Source organism: Pongo pygmaeus, chromosome 1, assembly GCF_028885625.2.
Source record: "Pongo pygmaeus isolate AG05252 chromosome 1, NHGRI_mPonPyg2-v2.0_pri, whole genome shotgun sequence".
Lineage (NCBI taxonomy): Eukaryota > Metazoa > Chordata > Mammalia > Primates > Hominidae > Pongo > Pongo pygmaeus.
In genome coordinates, this window is record NC_072373.2 from 95,165,052 (window position 1) to 95,185,107 (window position 20,056).

At 57.1% G+C, this 20,056-nt stretch overlaps 2 protein-coding genes across 26 annotated transcripts; both read left to right on the plus strand.

The window, feature by feature from the left end:
• Window positions 1–611: 611 nt before the first annotated feature.
• THBS3 (thrombospondin 3) lies at window positions 612–13,056 on the plus strand. 6 transcript variants are annotated; one of them, XM_063650496.1, is made up of 23 exons: window positions 612–829; window positions 2,211–2,417; window positions 3,301–3,557; window positions 3,662–3,764; window positions 5,053–5,136; window positions 5,344–5,426; window positions 5,512–5,563; window positions 5,689–5,837; window positions 6,248–6,388; window positions 6,615–6,692; window positions 7,080–7,232; window positions 7,445–7,555; window positions 7,645–7,752; window positions 8,039–8,198; window positions 8,536–8,654; window positions 8,793–8,845; window positions 10,040–10,233; window positions 10,422–10,600; window positions 10,713–10,761; window positions 10,982–11,178; window positions 11,428–11,600; window positions 12,518–12,657; window positions 12,745–13,056. In XM_063650496.1, the coding sequence occupies exons 1-23, from the start codon at window positions 751–753 to the stop codon at window positions 12,801–12,803; spliced, it is 2,928 nt and encodes a 975-aa protein (XP_063506566.1). In that variant the 5' UTR covers window positions 612–750; the 3' UTR covers window positions 12,804–13,056. The 6 variants fall into 6 exon arrangements, with proteins under 6 accessions (XP_063506566.1, XP_054315188.1, XP_063506574.1 ...); XM_054459213.2 differs by having other exon boundaries at window positions 5,110–5,136; XM_063650504.1 differs by lacking the exon at window positions 12,518–12,657.
• Window positions 13,057–13,633: 577 nt separating this feature from the next.
• MUC1 (mucin 1, cell surface associated) lies at window positions 13,634–19,976 on the plus strand. Of its 20 annotated transcripts, none has more exons than XM_054459467.2 (7): window positions 15,106–15,855; window positions 16,348–16,448; window positions 17,766–17,812; window positions 17,961–18,097; window positions 18,243–18,364; window positions 18,445–18,594; window positions 19,596–19,976. In XM_054459467.2, the coding sequence occupies exons 1-7, from the start codon at window positions 15,798–15,800 to the stop codon at window positions 19,668–19,670; spliced, it is 690 nt and encodes a 229-aa protein (XP_054315442.1). In that variant the 5' UTR covers window positions 15,106–15,797; the 3' UTR covers window positions 19,671–19,976. The 20 variants fall into 20 exon arrangements, 19 of the variants coding, with proteins under 19 accessions (XP_054315396.1, XP_063506601.1, XP_054315442.1 ...); XM_054459476.2 differs by having other exon boundaries at window positions 15,226–15,855; window positions 16,348–17,657; window positions 17,757–17,812; XM_063650534.1 differs by having other exon boundaries at window positions 15,228–15,855; window positions 16,357–16,448.
• Window positions 19,977–20,056: the final 80 nt, after the last annotated feature.

Genomic DNA, 20,056 nt, shown 5'->3' on the forward strand with positions numbered 1-20,056 from the left:
TTCATCCGGGTCACGGCCCGTCCGCTAGTACCCACAGTGTTCCACAGTCTGGTCCTTGGCTCCTCGCCTGTACCCCTGGTCTTCTGCGCCTGTCCCTGGTGTCCCTTTCCTCTTTCTTGGTTTCTTCACTCTGACCTCACTGACCACTGCTTTAGATTCTCCCTTCAGTTCCCGTCAGACGCTTCCAGACTCCCAAGCTTTCCTAGGAATGAGGGAAAATGGAGAAACAGGCACTTGTCAGGGGACCCCCACCCTAATAAAGAGCACTTGCTCCGCCAGAACAGCAAACTTCATGCCATGTGGGCATCCCTGGGCACTATAGCAAGCTAGTTGCGGCCACTCCCTTGGCATCCTTTCCTGCCAGCTGTGGAATAATGCCCACTGTCTAGCACTGCCCCTGCCAGGGGTTCTTGCCTTCCACAATCGTGGCTTCCAGAAAACAGCATTCGGTAGTGCTGTGTGCCGAGACTCCCAACAATGATGACTGCGGACAGGGAGGCACCTGGGGGAGGATCATTAGGGAGAGGTAGAAAGCAGGGAGGCCTCCAGGATTCTTTCCCAGTGCCCCTGGTTCCCAGAGCTGATGATGCCTCCAGGGTGATTGGCAGCTCTTTGTTTCAGCCCCCCCTCACCCGCCTGCTGGCCCCCCCTCCAACTCTGTCCCTCCGCCCCCCGGCTCCTGCTCTCTCCGCCTAGCCTTTTCCCCTCCCAGCTGCCTGCCTGCCAGGGGTAGTGAGCCGGCTGAGAGGCATGGAGACGCAGGAACTTCGGGGGGCCCTGGCTCTTCTCCTCCTTTGCTCTTTCGCATCTGCCAGTCAGGATCTGCAGGGTAAGCCTGTCTCCATCCTCTTAGACCGCTCTCTGCCTCTTCCCCATTTGCCCTCAGCCCAAGTAGCAGAGAACATGTGGGCAAGGGGAGAGGGGAAGAGTCCAGAAATTGAGCCAGAGGAAAACGTTAGACTGCCTAGAATTGGTGAAATTATGGCCTAGTGGAGAGGAGTGGGCACCGGAGAGTAGTGGGGGAGTTGGAACAGGACAGGGTCAGGCATGAGGCCAGGGCAGAGGACTCAGGAAATGGATGCTCAGGCTGCCTGGCTGGGGTGGTTCCTGAGCATCTGTAGGCACCCTAGGGTCTGGGAGAGCAGCCTGAAGGTGGGCGTACTGTAGGTCCCTGGGCTTCGTCCCCCTGAGCTCCTGGCTGCCCAAGGACAGGGCGGGGGTGGGGACCAAGAAGCCTGGGCTCTCCCGGAGGTCTGGTGGTGGGATGGGCCGATGGATGTGGGAGAGGTAGCTGGAGCAGATGACACAGGCATAGATTCTTTACTGGCTGGAGGGAAAACCACAGATTGGCCAGGACACAGGAGGCAGAGGAGCTGGGTCCTACATTCCCGTGGGAGATAGCCCAGATGGTGGGAGGGTCAGAGTCCTCAGTGGGCAGCTGTTCTTATCCAGAGCGAGTGTGCTGCACCCCTAGGATGGGAGGAGGGGAACTAGGGTGTGGAACGAGCCAAATCCAGGAGTGGAAAGAGAAGCTGCCTCCCATTTCTATGTTGTGGACACCAGGTGCCACTCCTGTGGGGGATCAGCACAGCATCTCCTTTGCGCCACCTGGTGGGGACATCTCAAATTTGTAGGGTGCTGTTTCTGTGTTTCCAAGTGAGCCTCAAACCTGCAGGTTCCTGGAAGGTAGTAATAGGCAATAATGGGGAAAGGAAGGCACAATGCCTCTGTCCTGAGAGCAACAAGGGTTGAGGTTTTTTGTTTTGTTTTGTTTTTTTGAGATGGAGTTTCACTCTTGTTGCCCAGGCTGGAGTGCAATGGTGCGATCTCGGCTCACTGCAACCTCCACCTCCCAGGTTCAAGCGAGTCTCCTGCCTCAGCCTCCTGAGTAGCTGGGATTACAGGCGCCCGCCACCACGCCCGGCTAGGTGGTTTTTTGTTGTTGTTGTTGCTTTTGTATTTTTAGTAGAGACGGGGTTTCACCGTGTTGGTCAGGCTGGTCTCGAACTCCTGACCTTAGGCGATCCACCCGCCTCAGCCTCCCAAAGTGTTGGGATTACAGGTGCGAGCCACCATGCCCAGCCAAGGGTTGAATTTTGAGGTGACTAACGCTGCCTGGTGGTGGGGGTAGGGGGTGATGTGGGCTCAGGGGAGGGCATACCTTAGCATTTGATCCCATTCTCTAACCTTGATAACCCCTGCCTGACCAGTAATTGACCTGCTGACTGTGGGCGAGTCTCGGCAGATGGTAGCTGTGGCAGAGAAGATCCGGACAGCCCTGCTCACTGCTGGGGACATCTACCTCTTGTCCACCTTTCGCCTGCCCCCCAAGCAGGGTGGTGTCCTCTTTGGCCTCTATTCTCGCCAAGACAACACTCGATGGCTGGAGGCCTCTGTTGTAGGCAAGATCAACAAAGGTGACTGGTGGGCATCTCCTTTCTTGCAATGGTGACCTCCTTAAGCATTCTCCCTCATCCCTACTTCCCAAGTGCTTCCTCATTCTCCTTGGCCTCCATTGGGGACCAAGGTCCCATCAGGCTGTGCCCAGACATCAGGGGCACCTGGTATGGGGTGCTTATAAGGTGCTTTAGGAGCCCATGTACCAAACAATAGGGTGAGGCTTGAGTCCTGATATTTATAGGGATGGGAGGTTGTACTTGGGGATGCCTGGAGGGAGGGTGAGGCATGTCTCTGTGCCTCAGCGGTGATACAGAAAGGTCTTTCAGATCCCTGGAACAGGTCAGTGGCCACAAAACCAGCTGTCACCCTAGGAGAGGATACAGTCATCTGATACCAATGAAGACTAAGAAAGTATTTGTCTTTAAACCAATTATTTTTTTAAATGGAGTCTCGCTTTGTCACCTAGGCTGGAGTGCAGCGGTACAATCTCAGCTCACTGCAACCTCTGCCTCCTGGGTTCAAGCGATTCTCCTATCTCAGCCTCCTGAGTAGCTGGGACTACAGGTGCCCACCACCATGCCTGGCTAATTTTTGTATTTTTAGTAGAAACAGGGTTTCGCCATGTTGACCAAGCTGTTCTTGAACTCCTGACCTCAAGTGATCTGCCTACCTTGGCCTCCTAAAGTGCTGGGATTACAGGTGTGAGCCACCGTGCCTGGCCTCTAAACCAATTTCAAAAACATTTATTGTATACCTATTAAATACAAGGGGTTGAGAGCTACATAGTAGAATTAGGGATAGGGGCCCTAGAGATGTGGTATCCAGCAGAGTTGATCCAAGGCTCAGCTAGGAGGCAGGGGGTGGGGGATAGCGCCCATACTGATCTCCCCTCCTGGGCAGTACTGGTGCGATACCAGCGGGAGGATGGCAAAGTCCACGCCGTGAACCTACAGCAAGCAGGCCTGGCTGATGGGCGCACACACACAGTTCTCCTGCGACTCCGAGGTCCCTCCAGACCCAGCCCTGCCCTACATCTCTACGTGGACTGCAAACTGGGTGACCAACATGCAGGCCTTCCAGCACTGGCCCCCATTCCGCCAGCGGAGGTCGATGGGCTGGAAATTAGGACTGGACAGAAGGCGTATTTGAGGATGCAGGTGAGCCGGGAGGAGCCTCTGAGTTCTGTGGAAATACCGAGTTTGCACCAGCTGGGGAAGGGATTGGTAGACCTTCCCACCTTACTCTGCTGCTATCCCCCCAGGGCTTTGTGGAATCTATGAAAATTATTCTGGGTGGGTCCATGGCCCGGGTAGGAGCCCTGAGTGAGTGTCCATTCCAAGGGGACGAGTCCATCCACAGTGCAGGTAACACAGAGACTTGTTTGCTGACATTGGACCACGGGTCCTGTGGCCTTTGGTGACTCCTGTCTTCTTGATCTCCCTCTCCCTTAAAACCCATTCCTTCGGCTCACCTGTTCCTAGGGTTTCTAACCCTGTTACTCCAAATCTTTCACCTGACTCCACAATCTCCAATACAGCCATCCCAGAAAAAAAGCGATCCAAGAGAAGAATTAGTTAATTGCTTGGCCTTGGCTGACCAAGAGATACTGGTCTTGAGTTTTTTTTTTTTTTTTTTTTGGAGATGGAGTCTTGTCCTGTTGCCCAGGCCGGAGTGCAGTGGTGCAGTCTGGGTCACTGCAATCTCCACCTCCTGGGTTCAAGTGATTCTCCTGCCTCAGCCTCCCAAGTAGCTGGGATTACAGGCACCCTCCACCGTGCCTGGCTAATTTTTGCATTTTTAGTAGAGATGGGGTTTCACCATGTTGGCCAGGCTGGTCTCGAACACCTAATCTCAAGTGATCCACCCACCTTGCCTCTCAAAATGTTGGGATTACAGGCGTAAGCCACTGCTCCCGGCCTGGTCTCGAGTCTTTTATAGTTCTCACTGGCAGCTGTCATCAGCAATTTCTCTGAGCGTTGCCCATCTGCCTGGTCTCTCTGACAGGGATGTTCAGAAGCTCTCACCTAAATAAAAGACCCACCTTTCCCAGATGTTTGAGGGAGAGCTCTTGAAGAAGGGAATGGGATGGCTGGGTGTGGTGGCTCACACCTGTAATCCCAGTACTTTGGGAGGCCGAGGGGGGCTGATTACTAGAGGTCAGGAGTTCAAGACCAGCCTGGCCAACACTGTGAAACCCCCTCTCTACTAAAAAATACAAAAAATTAGCTGGGCATGGTGGTGGGCACCTGTAGTCCCAGCTACTTGGGAGGCGGAGGCAGGAGAGTCGCTTGAACCTGGGAGGTGGAGGTTGTGGTGAGCAGAGATCGCGCCACTGCATTCTAGCCTGGGCAACAGAGCAAGACTCCATCTCAAAAAAAAAAAAAAAAAAAAAAAAAAAAGGAAGGGAATGGGATGTACTGGGGCCCTGGCCCTGCTTTGGGTCCATCCCTTCTGCCACTACCATGCCTAGGAACCAGGAGGATTTGGGTTTTAACTTCCTGTGAAGCAACTCCCTTAGAGGGCCTTTTGCCCCATGGAAGGAGTTGGCACTGCTTGTCTGCCAGCTCTGCCCTCCGAGCATCCAGCACCCCATCTTTATTCTGGGGCTCCAGCCCTGTCCCTGTCCTCACCTTCCTTCCTCTTTCTCACCAGCCAGGCCTCTCTTCACTTCACCTCACCCCTCTGACTATGTTTTCTTCTCCTCTCCAGTGACCAATGCACTGCACTCCATTCTAGGTGAGTAGGCCACACTGAAGCGGAAGGGGGGAGGGGGGAGGAGGCCCCAGGCTCTGGCAGCTGCCTAAAACTAAGTTCTCTTCAGTCAGGAATGCAGTAGGTTTAAAGACAGGGGTGGGCAGCCGTGGCAGGTACTGGCTTATTGCCCATGGAGGGCCCAGGACTGGTGCTCCAGTACTGAGCCCCTCACACCCTGGGTCCCGACAGGGGAGCAGACCAAGGCGCTGGTCACCCAACTCACCCTCTTCAACCAGATCCTGGTGGAGCTGCGGGATGATATACGAGACCAGGTTTGGGTGGGCTGGCGAAGGGTGGCACTGATTCTGGGGTGGGGTGGCAGATGTTAAGTGCTGACTCCTCCCCATCCTTCTCCAGGTGAAGGAAATGTCCTTGATCCGAAACACCATTATGGAGTGTCAGGTGTGCGGTGAGTGGGAGAGCAGGGGAGGCTCCAGATGACCGTGCCACGTTCCCCACCCGATGGCTTTGGCTTTCCCTTCTGGTGGCTTAAATAGTGACCACCGGGTAGCTCTGACTGTGTCCACCCCTCAGGCTTCCATGAGCAGCGTTCCCACTGCAGCCCCAGTCCCTGCTTCCGAGGCGTGGACTGCATGGAAGTGTACGAGTACCCAGGCTACCGCTGTGGGCCCTGCCCCCCCGGCCTGCAGGGCAACGGCACCCACTGCAGTGACATCAATGAGGTGGGGGAGGGCAGAGCCCAGAAGGGTACAGAAAACTGGGGTGAGGATATCAGGAGGCGCCCAAGAGGGTGGGATAAATGCTGGTCGGGAGGAGAGGAATCTGGAGTTTAGGAGAGGTCGGAGGCAAGAGAAATGCAAGATGGGAGAGACAGAAGGCCTGGGGCAAAGACTGAAGGCCATACAGGGAAGGAGCTGGGGAAACTGCAGGGGAGGCTTGAGATGGCAACCAGTGGCATGGGGAGGGAGAGAGGGAACCCCGAGGGAAGCGGGATGGGGACCAGGAGCACAAGGCAGTTGTGTGGGGAGAGCTGCACAAAGGGGAGACCTGGAGCAACGGTTCCTGGATCACAGGCAGGGACCTGAGTTTCCCAGAGGGCCGCCTGACCTCTGCCTTCTCATCTGGTCCCCAGTGTGCTCATGCTGACCCCTGTTTCCCGGGCTCCAGCTGCATCAACACCATGCCCGGCTTCCACTGTGAGGCCTGTCCTCGAGGGTACAAGGGCACACAGGTGTCTGGTGTGGGCATTGACTATGCCCGGGCCAGCAAACAGGTCAGACTGGGTAGTGTGTGTGGACAAGGGATCTTGGCCTTGTAGAGGCCAGGGGCTTCTGGGTTGGACATGGGACCCTTGTGATGAATGGGACATGGATGGCTTTGCATTGGCTTTGGGTCTGGGCTTAATGTTGATGTTCACAGATAAGGCCATACCAGTGTCCTCTGCTGTATCTGAGGAGACCCACCATAGGTCTGGTTCCACCCAAAGTCTGCCCCTTCAGGTCTGCAATGACATCGATGAATGCAACGATGGCAACAATGGTGGCTGTGACCCAAACTCCATCTGCACCAACACTGTGGTGAGCTGAATATCCTGAGTGTATTCCGGGGTGGTGGGAATGGTAAAACCCCAACCCCCGCCCCTTCTTACCTTCAAATTTCCTGCTGCCTTTCCTCCTCCCCAGGGCACTACACAGATTAGGTGTTCACATGGACTTGGTTTGGAATACTGGTTTGCCTCTTGCTAGCTCTTTGGCAGGTTATTTAACTTTTCTGAGCCTCAGCTTCCTCATCTGAAAACTGAGGCTGTTATCCACCCTGAAAGGTTGTCATGAGAACCTAAAGGAGATACTGATTAGCCTGGCATAACTGAGTGCCCAGCCTACACCCCGCAGGTGGGGCAGTGCTGGTCCTGGGTGCCTGGTGGGCTCACCCTCCTTCCTAAGGTGCTGCCTCTCCACTCTTAGGGCTCTTTCAAGTGTGGTCCCTGCCGCCTAGGTTTCCTGGGCAACCAGAGCCAGGGCTGCCTCCCAGCCCGGACCTGCCACAGCCCAGCCCACAGCCCCTGCCACATCCATGCTCACTGTCTCTTTGAACGCAATGGTGCAGTGTCCTGCCAGGTGAGCTAGGCCTCAGGCATGGAAGGAAAAGGGAGGGTCTGCGGAAAGGAGTAGGGCTATGTTTAGGGCCTGAGTTGGGGGCCTTCATAGGAGAGAGGTGGGCCTGGGCCCAGGAACTGTTTGGTGGGGAGAATAGGACCTGAAGCAGGGAAAATAGAGGGAGAAGGGGAGCCAGACCAAACTGCTAGCTCCTACCCTTTGTGTTGCCCTAGTGTAACGTGGGCTGGGCTGGGAATGGGAACGTGTGTGGGACTGACACAGACATCGATGGCTACCCAGACCAAGCACTGCCCTGCATGGACAACAACAAACACTGCAAACAGGTGCAGGGAGCAGGTGGGCGAGGGGGCTTAGTGGGGAGCCCAAGCTGGGTCAGGCCAGAACTCATCCATCCTCTTCCCCTGAACTTTAGGACAACTGCCTTTTGACACCCAACTCTGGGCAGGAAGATGCTGATAATGATGGTGTGGGGGACCAGTGTGATGACGATGCTGACGGGGATGGGATCAAGAATGTTGAGGTGACTCCCAGACTGCCCTGCCCCTTGAAGCTCCTCTCCTCTCCTCCTGTCCTCTCAGTGCCTCACTTACCTCATCTGGCAGCTCTCTAGGAAGGGTCCAATACTCCAAATCAGGGAGGCAAAAACCTCGTGTCCAGGACAAGGAGGCTGGGTGGGTGGGACTGTGCTGAGCAGTTTGTCCATCACAAGGGTGTGATCTTAGAAAAGGATACAGAGACAAGGTAGGTGCAAGATGACAAGTGATTTAGGGGAGACCTGACCCTTCCCCTCCCACCCCTCTGCCCAGGACAACTGCCGGCTGTTCCCCAACAAAGACCAGCAGAACTCAGATACAGATTCATTTGGTGATGCCTGTGACAATTGTCCCAACGTTCCCAACAATGACCAGAAGGACACAGATGGCAATGGGGAAGGAGATGCCTGTGACAACGACGTGGATGGGGATGGTGCAGGCCTGGGGCTGAAGGGGTGGCTGGGGGACCTGTAAGAATTTGGATCAGGTGGGGATGAAGCAGGGAAGCTAGGAAGTCTCTGTGAAGTAGGGAGGCAGGCTTGTGGACGTTGGCCTGGGTGAGGAGAGATTACCTGCAGCAGATGTCAATAGGAATGTGAGGTAGGGCGTAGCGTTAGGCAGAGTGTGGACTACAGGGTGAGACAAGAAACAGGCAGATTTCCTGGCCAGTTGTCCTCTGGGTGGGGAGACAAAGTTCGGGACTTTCACCAACCTAGAAGAGAGAGTATGGCATGTTCTAGTAACAACCTTGTGCTACCCATGTCTTCTAGGCATCCCCAATGGATTGGACAATTGCCCTAAAGTCCCCAACCCACTACAGACAGACAGGGATGAGGATGGGGTGGGAGATGCTTGCGACAGCTGCCCTGAAATGAGCAATCCTACCCAGGTACAGGGGGATGGTAAGGACAGGGGAGGGATGAGGGTACTGATGGATGAAGCCCCAGCCCTTTGGATGGAAAGTGGTCAGATCACCCTCTTCAGAGTTATCAAGAGGAGATGGTGAGAACAGGTCCCTCTCTCTCAGACAGATGCAGACAGCGACCTGGTGGGGGATGTCTGTGATACCAATGAAGACAGGTAAGGTCTTGGTCAAGAGATACAAGGTCTTTCTTTTTTTTGTTTTTTTGAGACGGAGTCTTGCTCTATCACCCAGGCTGGAGTACAGTGGCACGATCTTGGCTCACTGCAACCTCCGTCTCCCAGGGTCAAGTGATCCTCATGCCTCAACCTCCCCGAGTGGCTAGGATTACAGGCGTGTGCTACCAAGCCCAGCTAATTCTTGTATTTTTAGTAGAGATGGGGTTTCACCATGTTGGCCAGGCTGGTCTCGAACTCCTGACCTCAGGTGATCCACCAGCCTCTGCCTCCCAAAGTGCTGTGATTACAGGTGTGAGCCACTGTGCTGGCGAAATGCAAGGTCTTATAGGGGATATTTTACTTTCCTCTAGTATATCTTTTTTTTTTTTTGAGACGGAGTCTTGCTCTGTCACCCAGGCTGGAGTGCAGTGGCGTGATCTCGGCTCACTGCAAGCTCCACCTCCCGAGTTCACGCCATTCTCCTGCCTCAGCCTCCCAAGTAGCTGGGACTATAGGCACCTGCCACCACGCCCGGCTAATTTTTTGTGTTTTTAGTAGAGACGGGGTTTCAGCGTGTTAACCAGGATGGTCTCGATCTCCTGACCTCGTGATTTGCCTGCCTCAGCCTCCCAAAGTGCTGGGATTACAGGCATGAGCCACCGCGCTCGGCCTCCTTTTTTTTTTTTTGAGATGGAGTCTTGCTCTGTCACCCAAGCTGGAGTACAGTGATATTGGCTTATTGTAACCTCCACCTCCAAGGTTCAAGCGATTTTCCTGCCTCAGCCTCCCGAGTAGCTGGGATTACAGGCGTGTGCTACCAAGCTCAGCTAGTATTTTTAGTAGAGACAGGGTTTCATCGTGTTGGCCAGGCTGGTCTCAAACTCCTGACCTCAGGTGATCTGTCCACCTTGGCCTCCCAAAGTGCTGGGAATACAGGTGTGAGCCACTGTGCCCAGGCCATAGTATATTCTCAATTCCTTCTATGATTTAGCCTTAATTCTCTATTGCTATTGAGCAGGAAGTTATTCTTATAGTCATCCCTCCATTCCTACTGCCAGACCTTCACCTCACCTGGCTGACTGCCAGGGGTCTGATTGTATGGAGAGTAGGCTCCAGAGGCTCCCAGGCAGAAGCGAGGGGAAGGACAAGGAGTACCTTTAAATCCTTTTATTTGGTACCTGTTCTTCTGATTAGCGATGGGGATGGGCATCAGGACACCAAGGACAACTGCCCACAGCTGCCAAATAGCTCCCAGCTGGACTCTGATAACGACGGACTTGGAGATGAGTGTGATGGGGATGATGACAATGATGGCATCCCAGATTATGTGCCTCCTGGTCCTGATAACTGCCGCCTGGTACCCAATCCCAATCAGAAGGACTCAGATGGTAAGCCTGGGGACCCAGAGCATGTTAGACTTGTGTTGCCTTTGCCCAGGTGGAGGCAGCAAGCCCTGTTGGGAAGTGAGGAAGGGCAAGGTGGGGAAAGATGTCAGGAATGCAGGCCCAACAGGTGGTATTGTTGCCTAATGGCAGTGGCCAGGGCCTTCCTGAGCACCCAGCCTCGCTTTGCCCAGGCAATGGCGTTGGTGATGTGTGTGAGGATGACTTTGACAATGATGCTGTGGTCGACCCCCTGGATGTGTGTCCCGAAAGTGCAGAGGTAACGCTTACGGATTTTCGGGCCTATCAGACCGTCGTCCTGGATCCTGAGGGTGATGCTCAGATTGACCCAAACTGGGTTGTGCTCAACCAGGTACTCGGGGCAGTGGGCTGGGCAGGTGCTATCAGACAGGGCTACTGGGGCGGGGGGCCTGGGAGGGATAGCACACCTGCATCACAGCTTTTTCTTTACTATACAACCCCAGGGCATGGAAATCGTTCAGACCATGAACAGTGACCCTGGCTTGGCAGTTGGTATGTAAGGGATATGCAGTTCAATCACTTCCAAATGGAGGAATCCTATAGGGGCAGAGGGTAGGGGAGGAAACAGACAGGGAGAATGGGCAAAGTGGCAAGAGAGAAGGCAGTGGCACAAGCTGGCCACATACATAACAGGCATCCCTTCCCAACTTCACCCCATGATGGGCCACCAGTAGCTTTGCTGCCCCTGACCTTTATCCCACCCCCACCCCAGGATACACGGCCTTCAATGGTGTGGACTTTGAAGGCACCTTCCATGTGAACACAGTGACTGATGATGACTACGCAGGCTTTCTCTTCAGTTATCAAGACAGTGGCCGCTTCTACGTAGTCATGTGGAAGCAGACCGAGCAGACCTACTGGCAGGCTACACCTTTCCGGGCAGTTGCCCAGCCCGGGCTGCAGCTCAAGGTCCCCAGCTGCTCAGATTCCCCAACCTAGGGCCCTTTCCCAAAGCTCTCCTCTGCAGCCCCAGGGCCTCCCCCACTGCTTGACTGGGAACCCTCTTACCCAGACATCTGGCTTGGAGGCCGGCTCTCTGGGGCCCCAGGGCATTTTCATGACCGCCTTGACTCCCTTTCCCACCTGCACTTACCGACCTGTTGTCTCCCCTCACTTCAGTTCTGCAGTTGACCCACTGTCTTTGCCAATGTCTCCTAGGCAGTGACATCAGTGTCTGGCCCAGGTGAGCACCTCCGAAATGCCCTGTGGCATACTGGCCACACCCCCGATCAGGTACGACTGCTGTGGACAGACCCACGAAATGTGGGCTGGCGAGACAAGACCTCCTATCGCTGGCAGCTTCTGCACCGGCCTCAAGTTGGCTACATTCGGTAAGGAGAGGGGCTGAGCCCACCTGTGGGACTCAGGCCGGGCCTGTCCTTCCTCTTTAGCTGGGACTCACCAGTGACCTCTCCATGGGTGGGGACTGCAGCCACTTCTCTCCATCTCCCTTCTCACCACGGACACAAGCACCTATGAGTGATGTTGGTGAAGTCACTCCTCCTCCATGACCCATTTTCCCCTCTGTAAAATGAGGGCATTGGGTTAGATGCCCTTTACAGTTCTCCGGAAGCCTCCAAACCCAGGCCCATCTGTGGAGGGGCACATCACATCTGGTCCCTTAGTTGGTATGGCCTGGAACCTGTCTTATCAACCTGGACAGGGATCATCTGACCTGGAAGGGATCATCATTTACAGAAGAGAAAACCAAGGCCCTGACTTCACAGGCCTCGGTTCAGCACTTTGTCCACAACTTTGCATTTCTCTCCAACAAGTAGCCCTAGCTGGTGGAGATGAACAGGAAGGGAGGGGAAATGGGTCTGTTTAGAGGCTGGACTTTCCATGGCCAAGAGCCCAGAGTCCAGGAACCTGGGTTGGTTCCCCTTTAAGGTGCCTGGGGCTGTGGGGTGCCAGGACAGGGGATAAAAGGGGGTGGACTAGAGCCTGGGAAGCGGGTGACTTCACCCCCTAGCCCATTGTGCTTATCGTCATGGCAACCCAATCCTCGCTTGGAATGCGGCTGGTGCTTTGAGATGCAAAAGGAGCCGGACAAAGAGCTAGGGGCCCCAGGCCTGAGAAAAGCACCCCCCTTCCCTCTCCTTCCTGCCTCCCTTTCCCTCCCTCCCTTCTCTCTCAGGCCTGGTGAGCTCAAGGGGGGCTGGGGAAAAGCAAGGCCCCAGGCATGGTGGCACAGTGCCCACTGGCACCCTAGCACCAATGGACACTCCTATCCTGGAATCCTGGACAGGGTGAAGCTCTATGAGGGACCCCAGCTTGTGGCGGATTCTGGGGTGATCATTGACACATCCATGCGAGGGGGGCGTCTTGGTGTATTCTGCTTCTCCCAAGAAAACATAATTTGGTCCAATCTCCAGTATCGATGCAATGGTGAGGTGGCTGATTGAGATCAACCTAATCCTTCATGCCTTGTGAGAGAGCCACATCCTCTGACCTTACTTATTTCCCCTTCTTCAGACACAGTGCCTGAGGACTTTGAGCCATTCCGGAGGCAGCTGCTCCAGGGAAGGGTGTGAGGAGGAGGCCACCAGATTCAGAATTCAGAATTTTAGACCCTTTGGCCTTGGGGTCCATCCTGGAGACCCGGAGGTCTAAGCTACAGCCCCTCAGCCAACCACAGACCATTCTCTGGCACCTAAAAGGAGTTCAGTCCCAGAGGGGTGGTCACCCCACCGTTCAGGGGATGAGAAGTTTTCAAGGGGTATTACTCAGGCACTAACCCCAGGAAAGATGACAGCACATTGCCATAAAGTTTTGGTTGTTTTCTAAGCCAGTGCAACTGCTTATTTTAGGGATTTTCCGGGATAGGATGGGGAAGTGGAAGGAATCGGCGAGTAGAAGAGAAAGCCTGGGAGGGTGGAAGTTAGGGATCTAGGGGAAGTTTGGCTGATTTGGGGGTGTGGGTGGGGGAGGTGCTGGATGGAGTTAAGTGAAGGATAGGGTGTATGAGGGAGGAAGCCCGAAGTCCTCCCAGACCCACTTACTCACGGTGGCAGCGGCGACACTCCCGTCTATCAAAGATCCGCCGGGATGGAGAGCCAGGAGGGCGGGGGCTGCCCCGCTAGGGGTAGGGGGGAGGCCGGGGGGCCGGAGGGGCCGGAGGCCGGGACGAGTGCAATATTGGCGGGGGAAAAAACAACACTGCACCGCGTCCCGTCCCTCCCGCCCGCCCGGGGCCCGGGATCCCGCTCCCCACCGCCTGAAGCCGGCCCGACCCGGGAACCCGGGGCGCGCTGGGGAGTTGGGTTCACCTTGGAGGCCAGAGAGACTTGGCGCCCGGAAGGCAAAGGGAATGGTAAGGGGGAGGGGGGAGGGAGAACGGGAGTTTGTGGAGTCCCGGAAGGCCGCTTTCCGACGCCCGGGCGTTGCGCGCGCTTGCTCTTTAAGTACTCAGACTGCGCGGCGCGCAGCCGTCACCATGGTGACGCGTGTCCCAGCAACCGAACTGAATGGCTGTTGCTTGGCAATGCCGGGAGTTGAGGTTTGGGGCCGCCCACCTAGCTACTCGTGTTTTCTCCGGTCTGCGAGTGGGGGGGCTCCCCGCCTCCCCAGCCCGCGCTCCCGGGCGCGCTGACGTCAGATGTCCCCACCCCGCCCAGCGCCTGCTCCAGGGTCTCGCCGCGCACAAAGCTGCGCCTCCGGCGCCTCGCGGCGCGCGGGCGGGAGCGGTGGTCTCTCGCCTGCTGATCTGATGCGCTCCAATCCCGTGCCTCGCCGAAGTGTTTTTAAAGTGTTCTTTCCAACCTGTGTCTTTGGGGCTGAGAACTGTTTTCTGAATACAGGCGGAACTGCTTCCGTCGGCCTAGAGCGCAGCCTGCGACTGCGGGACCCAAGTTCCACGTGCTGCCGCGGCCTGGGATAGCTTCCTCCCCTCGTGCACTGCTGCCGCACACACCTCTTGGCTCTCGCGCATTACGCACCTCACGTGTGCTTTTGCCCCCCACTAAGTGCCTACCTGTCCCCAATACCACTCTGCTCCCCAAAGGATAGTTCTGTGTCCGTAAATCCCATTCTGTCACCCCACCTACTCTGTGCACCCCTCCTTTTTTTGTTTTGAGACGGAGTCTTGCTCTGTCGCCCAGGCTGGAGTGCAATGGCGCGATCTCGGCTCACTGCAACCTCCGCCTCCCGGGTTCAAGCGATTCTCCTGCCTCAGCCTCCTGAGTAGCTGGGGTTACAGCGCCCGCCACCACGCTCGGCTAATTTTTGTGTTTTTAGTAGAGACGAGGTTTCACCATCTTGGCCAGGCTGGTCTTGAACTCCTGACCTTGTGATCCACCCGCCTCGGCCTTCCAAAGTGCTGGGATTACGGGCGTGAGCCACCGCGCCACGCCCGATCTGCCTCTTAAGTACATAATGGCCCACACAGAACGTGTGTCCAACTCCCCCGCCCACGTTCCAATGTCCTCTCCCACATACCTCGGTGCCCCTTCCACAAACCTCAGGACCCCACCCGCTTAGCTCCATTTCCTCCAGACGCCACCACCACGCGTCCCGGAGTGCCCCCTCCTAAAGCTCCTAGCTGTCCACCATGCTGTGCGTTCCTCCCTCCCTGGCCACGGCAGTGACCCTTCTCTCCCGGGCCCTGCTTCCCTCTCGCGGGCTCTCGCTGCCCCACTTAGGCAGCGCTGCCCTTACTCCTCTCCGCCCGGTCCGAGCGGCCCCTCAGCCGGCGCGGTCCAGCCCCGCAAGGCTCCCGGTGACCACTAGAGGGCGGGAGGAGCTCCTGGCCAGTGGTGGAGAGTGGCAATGAAGGACCCTAGGGTTCATCGGAGCCCAGGTTTCCTCCCTTAAGTGGAAATTTCTTCCCCCACTCCCTCCTTGGGTTTCTCCAAGGAGGGAACCCAGGCTGCTGGAAAGTCCGGCTGGGGCGGGGACTGTGGGTTTCAGGGTAGAACTGCGTGTGGAACGGGACAGGGAGCGGTTAGAAGGGTGGGGCTATTCCGGGAAGTGGTGGGGGGAGGGAGCCTAAAACTAGCACCTAGTCCACTCATTATCCAGCCCTCTTATTTCTCGGCCCCGCTCTGCTTCAGTGGACCCGAGGAGGGCGGGGAAGTGGACTGGGAGACCTAGGGGTGGGCTTCCCGGCCTTGCTGTACAAGACCTCGACCTAGCTGGCTTTGTTCCCCATCCCCACGTTAGTTGTTGCCCTGAGGCTAAAACTAGAGCCCAGGGGCCCCAGGTTCCAGACTGCCCCTCCCCTCTCCCCCCGGAGCCAGGGAGTGGTTGGTGAAAGGGGGAGGCCAGCTGGAGAACAAACGGGTAGTCAGAGAGTTGAGCGATTAGAGCCCTTGTACCCTACCCAGGAATGGTTGGGGAGGAGGAGGAAGAGGTAGGAGGTAGGGGAGGGGGCGGGGTTTTGTCACCTGTCGTCTGCTCCGGCTGTGCCTAGGGCGGGCGGGCGGGGGGTGGGGGACCGGTATAAAGCAGTAGGCGCCTGTGCCCGCTCCACCTCTCAAGCAGCGCCTGCCTGAGTGTTCTGCCCCCTCCCCACCCATTTCACCGCCACCATGACACCGGGCACCCAGTCTCCTTTCTTCCTGCTGCTGCTCCTCACAGTGCTTACAGGTGAGGAGCACAAGGTGGGGAGTGGGCTGCCCTGCTTAGGTGGTCTTCGTGGTCTTTCTGTGGGTTTTGCTCCCTGGCAGATGGCACCACGAAAGGTAAGAATTGCAGACAGAGGCTGCCCTGTCTGTGCCAGAAGGAGGGAGAGGCTAAGGACAGGCTGAGAAGAGGTGCCCCCAACCCTGAGAGTGGGTACCAGGGGCAAGCAAATGTCCTGAAGAGAAGTCTAGGGGGAAGAGAGTAGGGAGAGGGAAGGCTTAAGAGGGGAGAAATGCAGGGGCCATGAGCCAAGGCCTATGGGCAGAGAGAAGGAGGCTGCTGCAGGGAAGGAGGCGGCCAACCCAGGGGTTCCTGAGGCTGCCCACTCCCCAGTCCTCCTGGTATTATTTCTCTGGTGGCCAAAGCTTATATTTTCTTCTTGCTCTTATTTTTCCTCCAACCCAACCCTATGACTTTAACTTCTTACAGCTACCACAGCCTCTAAACCCACAACAGTTGTTACAGGTTCTGGTCATGCAAGCTCTACCCCAGGTGGAGAAAAGGAGACTTCGGCTACCCAAAGAAGTTCAATGCCCAGCTCTACTGAGAAGAATGCTGTGAGTATGACCAGCAGTGTACTCTCCAGCCACAGCCCCGGTTCAGGCTCCTCCACCACTCAGGGACAGGATGTCACTTCGGCCCCGGCCACGGAACCAGCTTCAGGTTCAGCTGCCACCTGGGGACAGGATGTCACCTCGGTCCCAGTCACCAGATCAGCCCTGGGCTCCACCACCCCTCCAGCCCACGATGTCACCTCAGCCCCGGACAGCAAGCCAGCCCCGGGCTCCACCACCCCGCCAGCCCACGATGTCACCTCAGCCCCGGACAGCAAGCCAGCCCCGGGCTCCACCACCCCGCCAGCCCACGATGTCACCTCGGCCCCGGACAGCAAGCCAGTCCCGGGCTCCACCGCCCCCCCAGCCCACGGTGTCACCTCGGCCCCGGACACCAGGCCGGCCCCGGGCTCCACCGCCCCCCCAGCCCACGGTGTCACCTCGGCCCCGGACACCAGGCCGGCCCCGGGCTCCACCGCCCCCCCAGCCCACGGTGTCACCTCGGCCCCGGACACCAGGCCGGCCCCGGGCTCCACCGCCCCCCCAGCCCACGGTGTCACCTCGGCCCCGGACACCAGGCCGGCCCCGGGCTCCACCGCCCCCCCAGCCCACGGTGTCACCTCGGCCCCGGACACCAGGCCGGCCCCGGGCTCCACCGCCCCCCCAGCCCACGGTGTCACCTCGGCCCCGGACACCAGGCCGGCCCCGGGCTCCACCGCCCCCCCAGCCCACGGTGTCACCTCGGCCCCGGACACCAGGCCGGCCCCGGGCTCCACCGCCCCCCCAGCCCACGGTGTCACCTCGGCCCCGGACACCAGGCCGGCCCCGGGCTCCACCGCCCCTCCAGTCCACAATGTCACCTCGGCCTCAGGCTTTGCATCAGGCTCAGCTTCCACTCTGGTGCACAACGGCACCTCTGCCAGGGCTACCACAACCCCAGCCAGCAAGAGCACTCCATTCTCAATTCCCAGCCACCACTCTAATACTCCTACCACCCTTGCCAGCCATAGCACCAAGACTGATGCCAGTAGCACTCACCATAGCACGGTACCTCCTCTCACCTCCTCCAATCACAGCACTTCTCCCCAGTTGTCTGTTGGGGTCTCTTTCTTTTTCCTGTCTTTTCACATTTCAAACCTCCAGTTTAATTCCTCTCTGGAAGATCCCAGCACCAACTACTACCAAGAGCTGCAGAGAGACATTTCTGAATTGGTGAGTATCGGCCTTTCCTTCCCCATGCTCCCCTGAAGCAGCCATCAGAACTGTCCACACCCTTTGCATCAAGCCTGAGTCCTTTCCCTCTCACCCCAGTTTTTGCAGATTTATAAACAAGGGGGTTTTCTGGGCTGCTCCAATATTAAGTTCAGGTACAGTTCCGGGTGTGGACTCAGTGTGGTGGTTGGAGGGTGGGTGGTGGTCATGACCGTAGGGAGGGACTGGTGCACTCAAGGTTGGGGGAGAGTGCTGAGCCAGAGCTGGGACCCGTGGCTGAAGTGCCCATTTCCCTGTGACCAGCCCAGGATCTGTGGTGGTACAATCGACTCTGGCCTTCCGAGAAGGTACCACCAATGCCCACAACGTGGAGACACAGTTCAATCAGCATAAAACGGAAGCAGCCTCTCGATATAACCTGACGATCTCAGACATCAGAGGTGAGGCTACTTCCCTGGCTGCAGCCCAGCACCATGCCGGGGCCCCTCTCCTTCCAGTGTCTGGGTCCCCGCTCTTTCCTTAGTGCTGGCAGTGGGAGGGGCGCCTCCTCTGGGAGACTGCCCTGACCACTGCTTTTCCTTTTAGTGAGTGATGTGCCATTTCCTTTCTCTGCCCAGTCTGGGGCTGGGGTGCCAGGCTGGGGCATCGCGCTGCTGGTGCTGGTCTGTGTTCTGGTTGCGCTGGCCGTCGTCTATCTCATTGCCTTGGTGAGTGCAGTCTCTGGCCCTGATCAGAGCCCCCCGTTAGAAGGCACTCCATGGCCTGCCATAACTTCCTATCTCCCCAGGCTGTCTGTCAGTGCCGCCGAAAGAACTACGGGCAGCTGGACATCTTTCCAGCCCGGGATGCCTACCATCCTATGAGCGAGTACCCCACCTACCACACCCATGGGCGCTATGTGCCCCCTAGCAGTACCAATCATAGCCCCTATGAGAAGGTGAGATTGGGCCCCACAGGCCAGGGGAAGCAGAGGCTTTGGCTGGGCAAGGGTTCTGAAGGGGGTACTTGGAAAACCCAAAGAGCTTGGAAGAGGTGAGAAGTGGCGTGAAGTGAGCAGGGGAGGGCCTGGCAAGGATGGGGGGCAGAGGTCAGAGGAGTTCTGGGGGACAGGCCCGGGAGGAGACTATGGAAGAAAGGGGCCCTCAAGAGGGAGTGGCCCCACTGCCAGAATTCCTAAAAGATCATTGGCCGTCCACATTCATGCTGGCCGGCGCTGGCTGAACTGGTGCCACCGTGGCGGTTTTGTTTTGTTTTGTTTTTTTGCACCCAGAGGCAAAATGGGTGGAGCACTATGCCCAGGGGAGCCCTTCCCGAGGAGTCACAGGGGTGAGCCCCTGTGCCCCTAATCATCTCCTCGGAATGGAGGGTAGACCAAGAAACGCTGGCATAGGGGGAGGTTTCCCAGGTAGAGGAAGAAGTATCAGCAGACCAGGTGAGCCTGGGTGCCAGTGCGGTTCTTGGGAGCTTCAAGGAAGCAAGGAACACTCCCTCCTTCCTTTCCTGGTCTTTCTCTGTGGGACCTAGTAAATAATTACTGCAGCCACCTCAGGCTGGAAAACCACTCCAGGTGGGGGAGGAGAGAGGAGTTTAGTTTTCTTGCTCCTATTTTCCTCCTCCTGGAGACCTCCCTCTCTCGGCTTTACAAAGACACAGATACACACCCCCCACCCAAAACACACCTCCTTAGGCTGGAACAGCAGAGAATGGAGGGACAAGGGGGCTGATTAGAACCAAGGAGAGGGAGTGAAGGAGAGCAGAGGGAGGAGGGCAGCCCTGTTTACAGTCACCTGGCTGGTGGGGTGGCAGGTGCTCTCTCTGAATTAACCCTTTGAGAGCTGGCCAGGACTCTGGACTGCTTACCCCAGCCTGGGGTGGCATCCAGGGGCTCTAGGAGGTATCTTCTGCTCCTCACCCTGGATCTCTTTTCCTTTCACCCAGGTTTCTGCAGGTAATGGTGGCAGCAGCCTCTCTTACACAAACCCAGCAGTGGCAGCCACTTCTGCCAACTTGTAGGGGCACGTCACCCGCTGAGCTGAGTGGCCAGCCAGTGCCATTCTGCCCCACTCAGGTTCTTCAGGGCCAGAGCCCCTGCACCCTGTTTGGGCTGGTGAGCTGGGAGTTCAGGTGGGCTACTCACAGCCTTCCTCAGAGGCCCCACCAATTTCTCGGACACTTCTCGGCCTGTGGAAGCTCATGTGGGCCCCTGAGGGCTCATGCCTGGGAAGTGTTGTGGTGGGGGCTCCCAGGAGGACTGGCCCAGAGAGCCCTGAGATAGCAGGGAACCTGAACTGGACTGAATAAAACGTGGTCTCCCGCTGCGCCAACTTCTTTCATCTGTGACCCGTGGGCAGCAGGGCGGTCAGAATGTGTGTGAGGGGGCTGGGGGAGGAGACAGGGAG

Excerpts from the sequence above, each read along its gene's own strand:
- THBS3 (XM_063650496.1), top strand. The coding sequence starts at position 751 with ATGGAGACGCAGGAACTTCGGGGGGCCCTGGCTCTTCTCCTCCTTTGC. Across the intron at positions 6,389-6,614 it reads ATGCCCGGGCCAGCAAACAG|GTCTGCAATGACATCGATGA; the intron begins GTCAGACTGGGT and ends CTGCCCCTTCAG. Across the intron at positions 10,234-10,421 it reads CAATCAGAAGGACTCAGATG|GCAATGGCGTTGGTGATGTG; the intron begins GTAAGCCTGGGG and ends CGCTTTGCCCAG.
- MUC1 (XM_054459366.2), top strand. The coding sequence starts at position 15,798 with ATGACACCGGGCACCCAGTCTCCTTTCTTCCTGCTGCTGCTCCTCACA. Across the intron at positions 17,813-17,960 it reads TGCTCCAATATTAAGTTCAG|CCCAGGATCTGTGGTGGTAC; the intron begins GTACAGTTCCGG and ends CCCTGTGACCAG. Across the intron at positions 18,365-18,444 it reads TCGTCTATCTCATTGCCTTG|GCTGTCTGTCAGTGCCGCCG; the intron begins GTGAGTGCAGTC and ends CTATCTCCCCAG.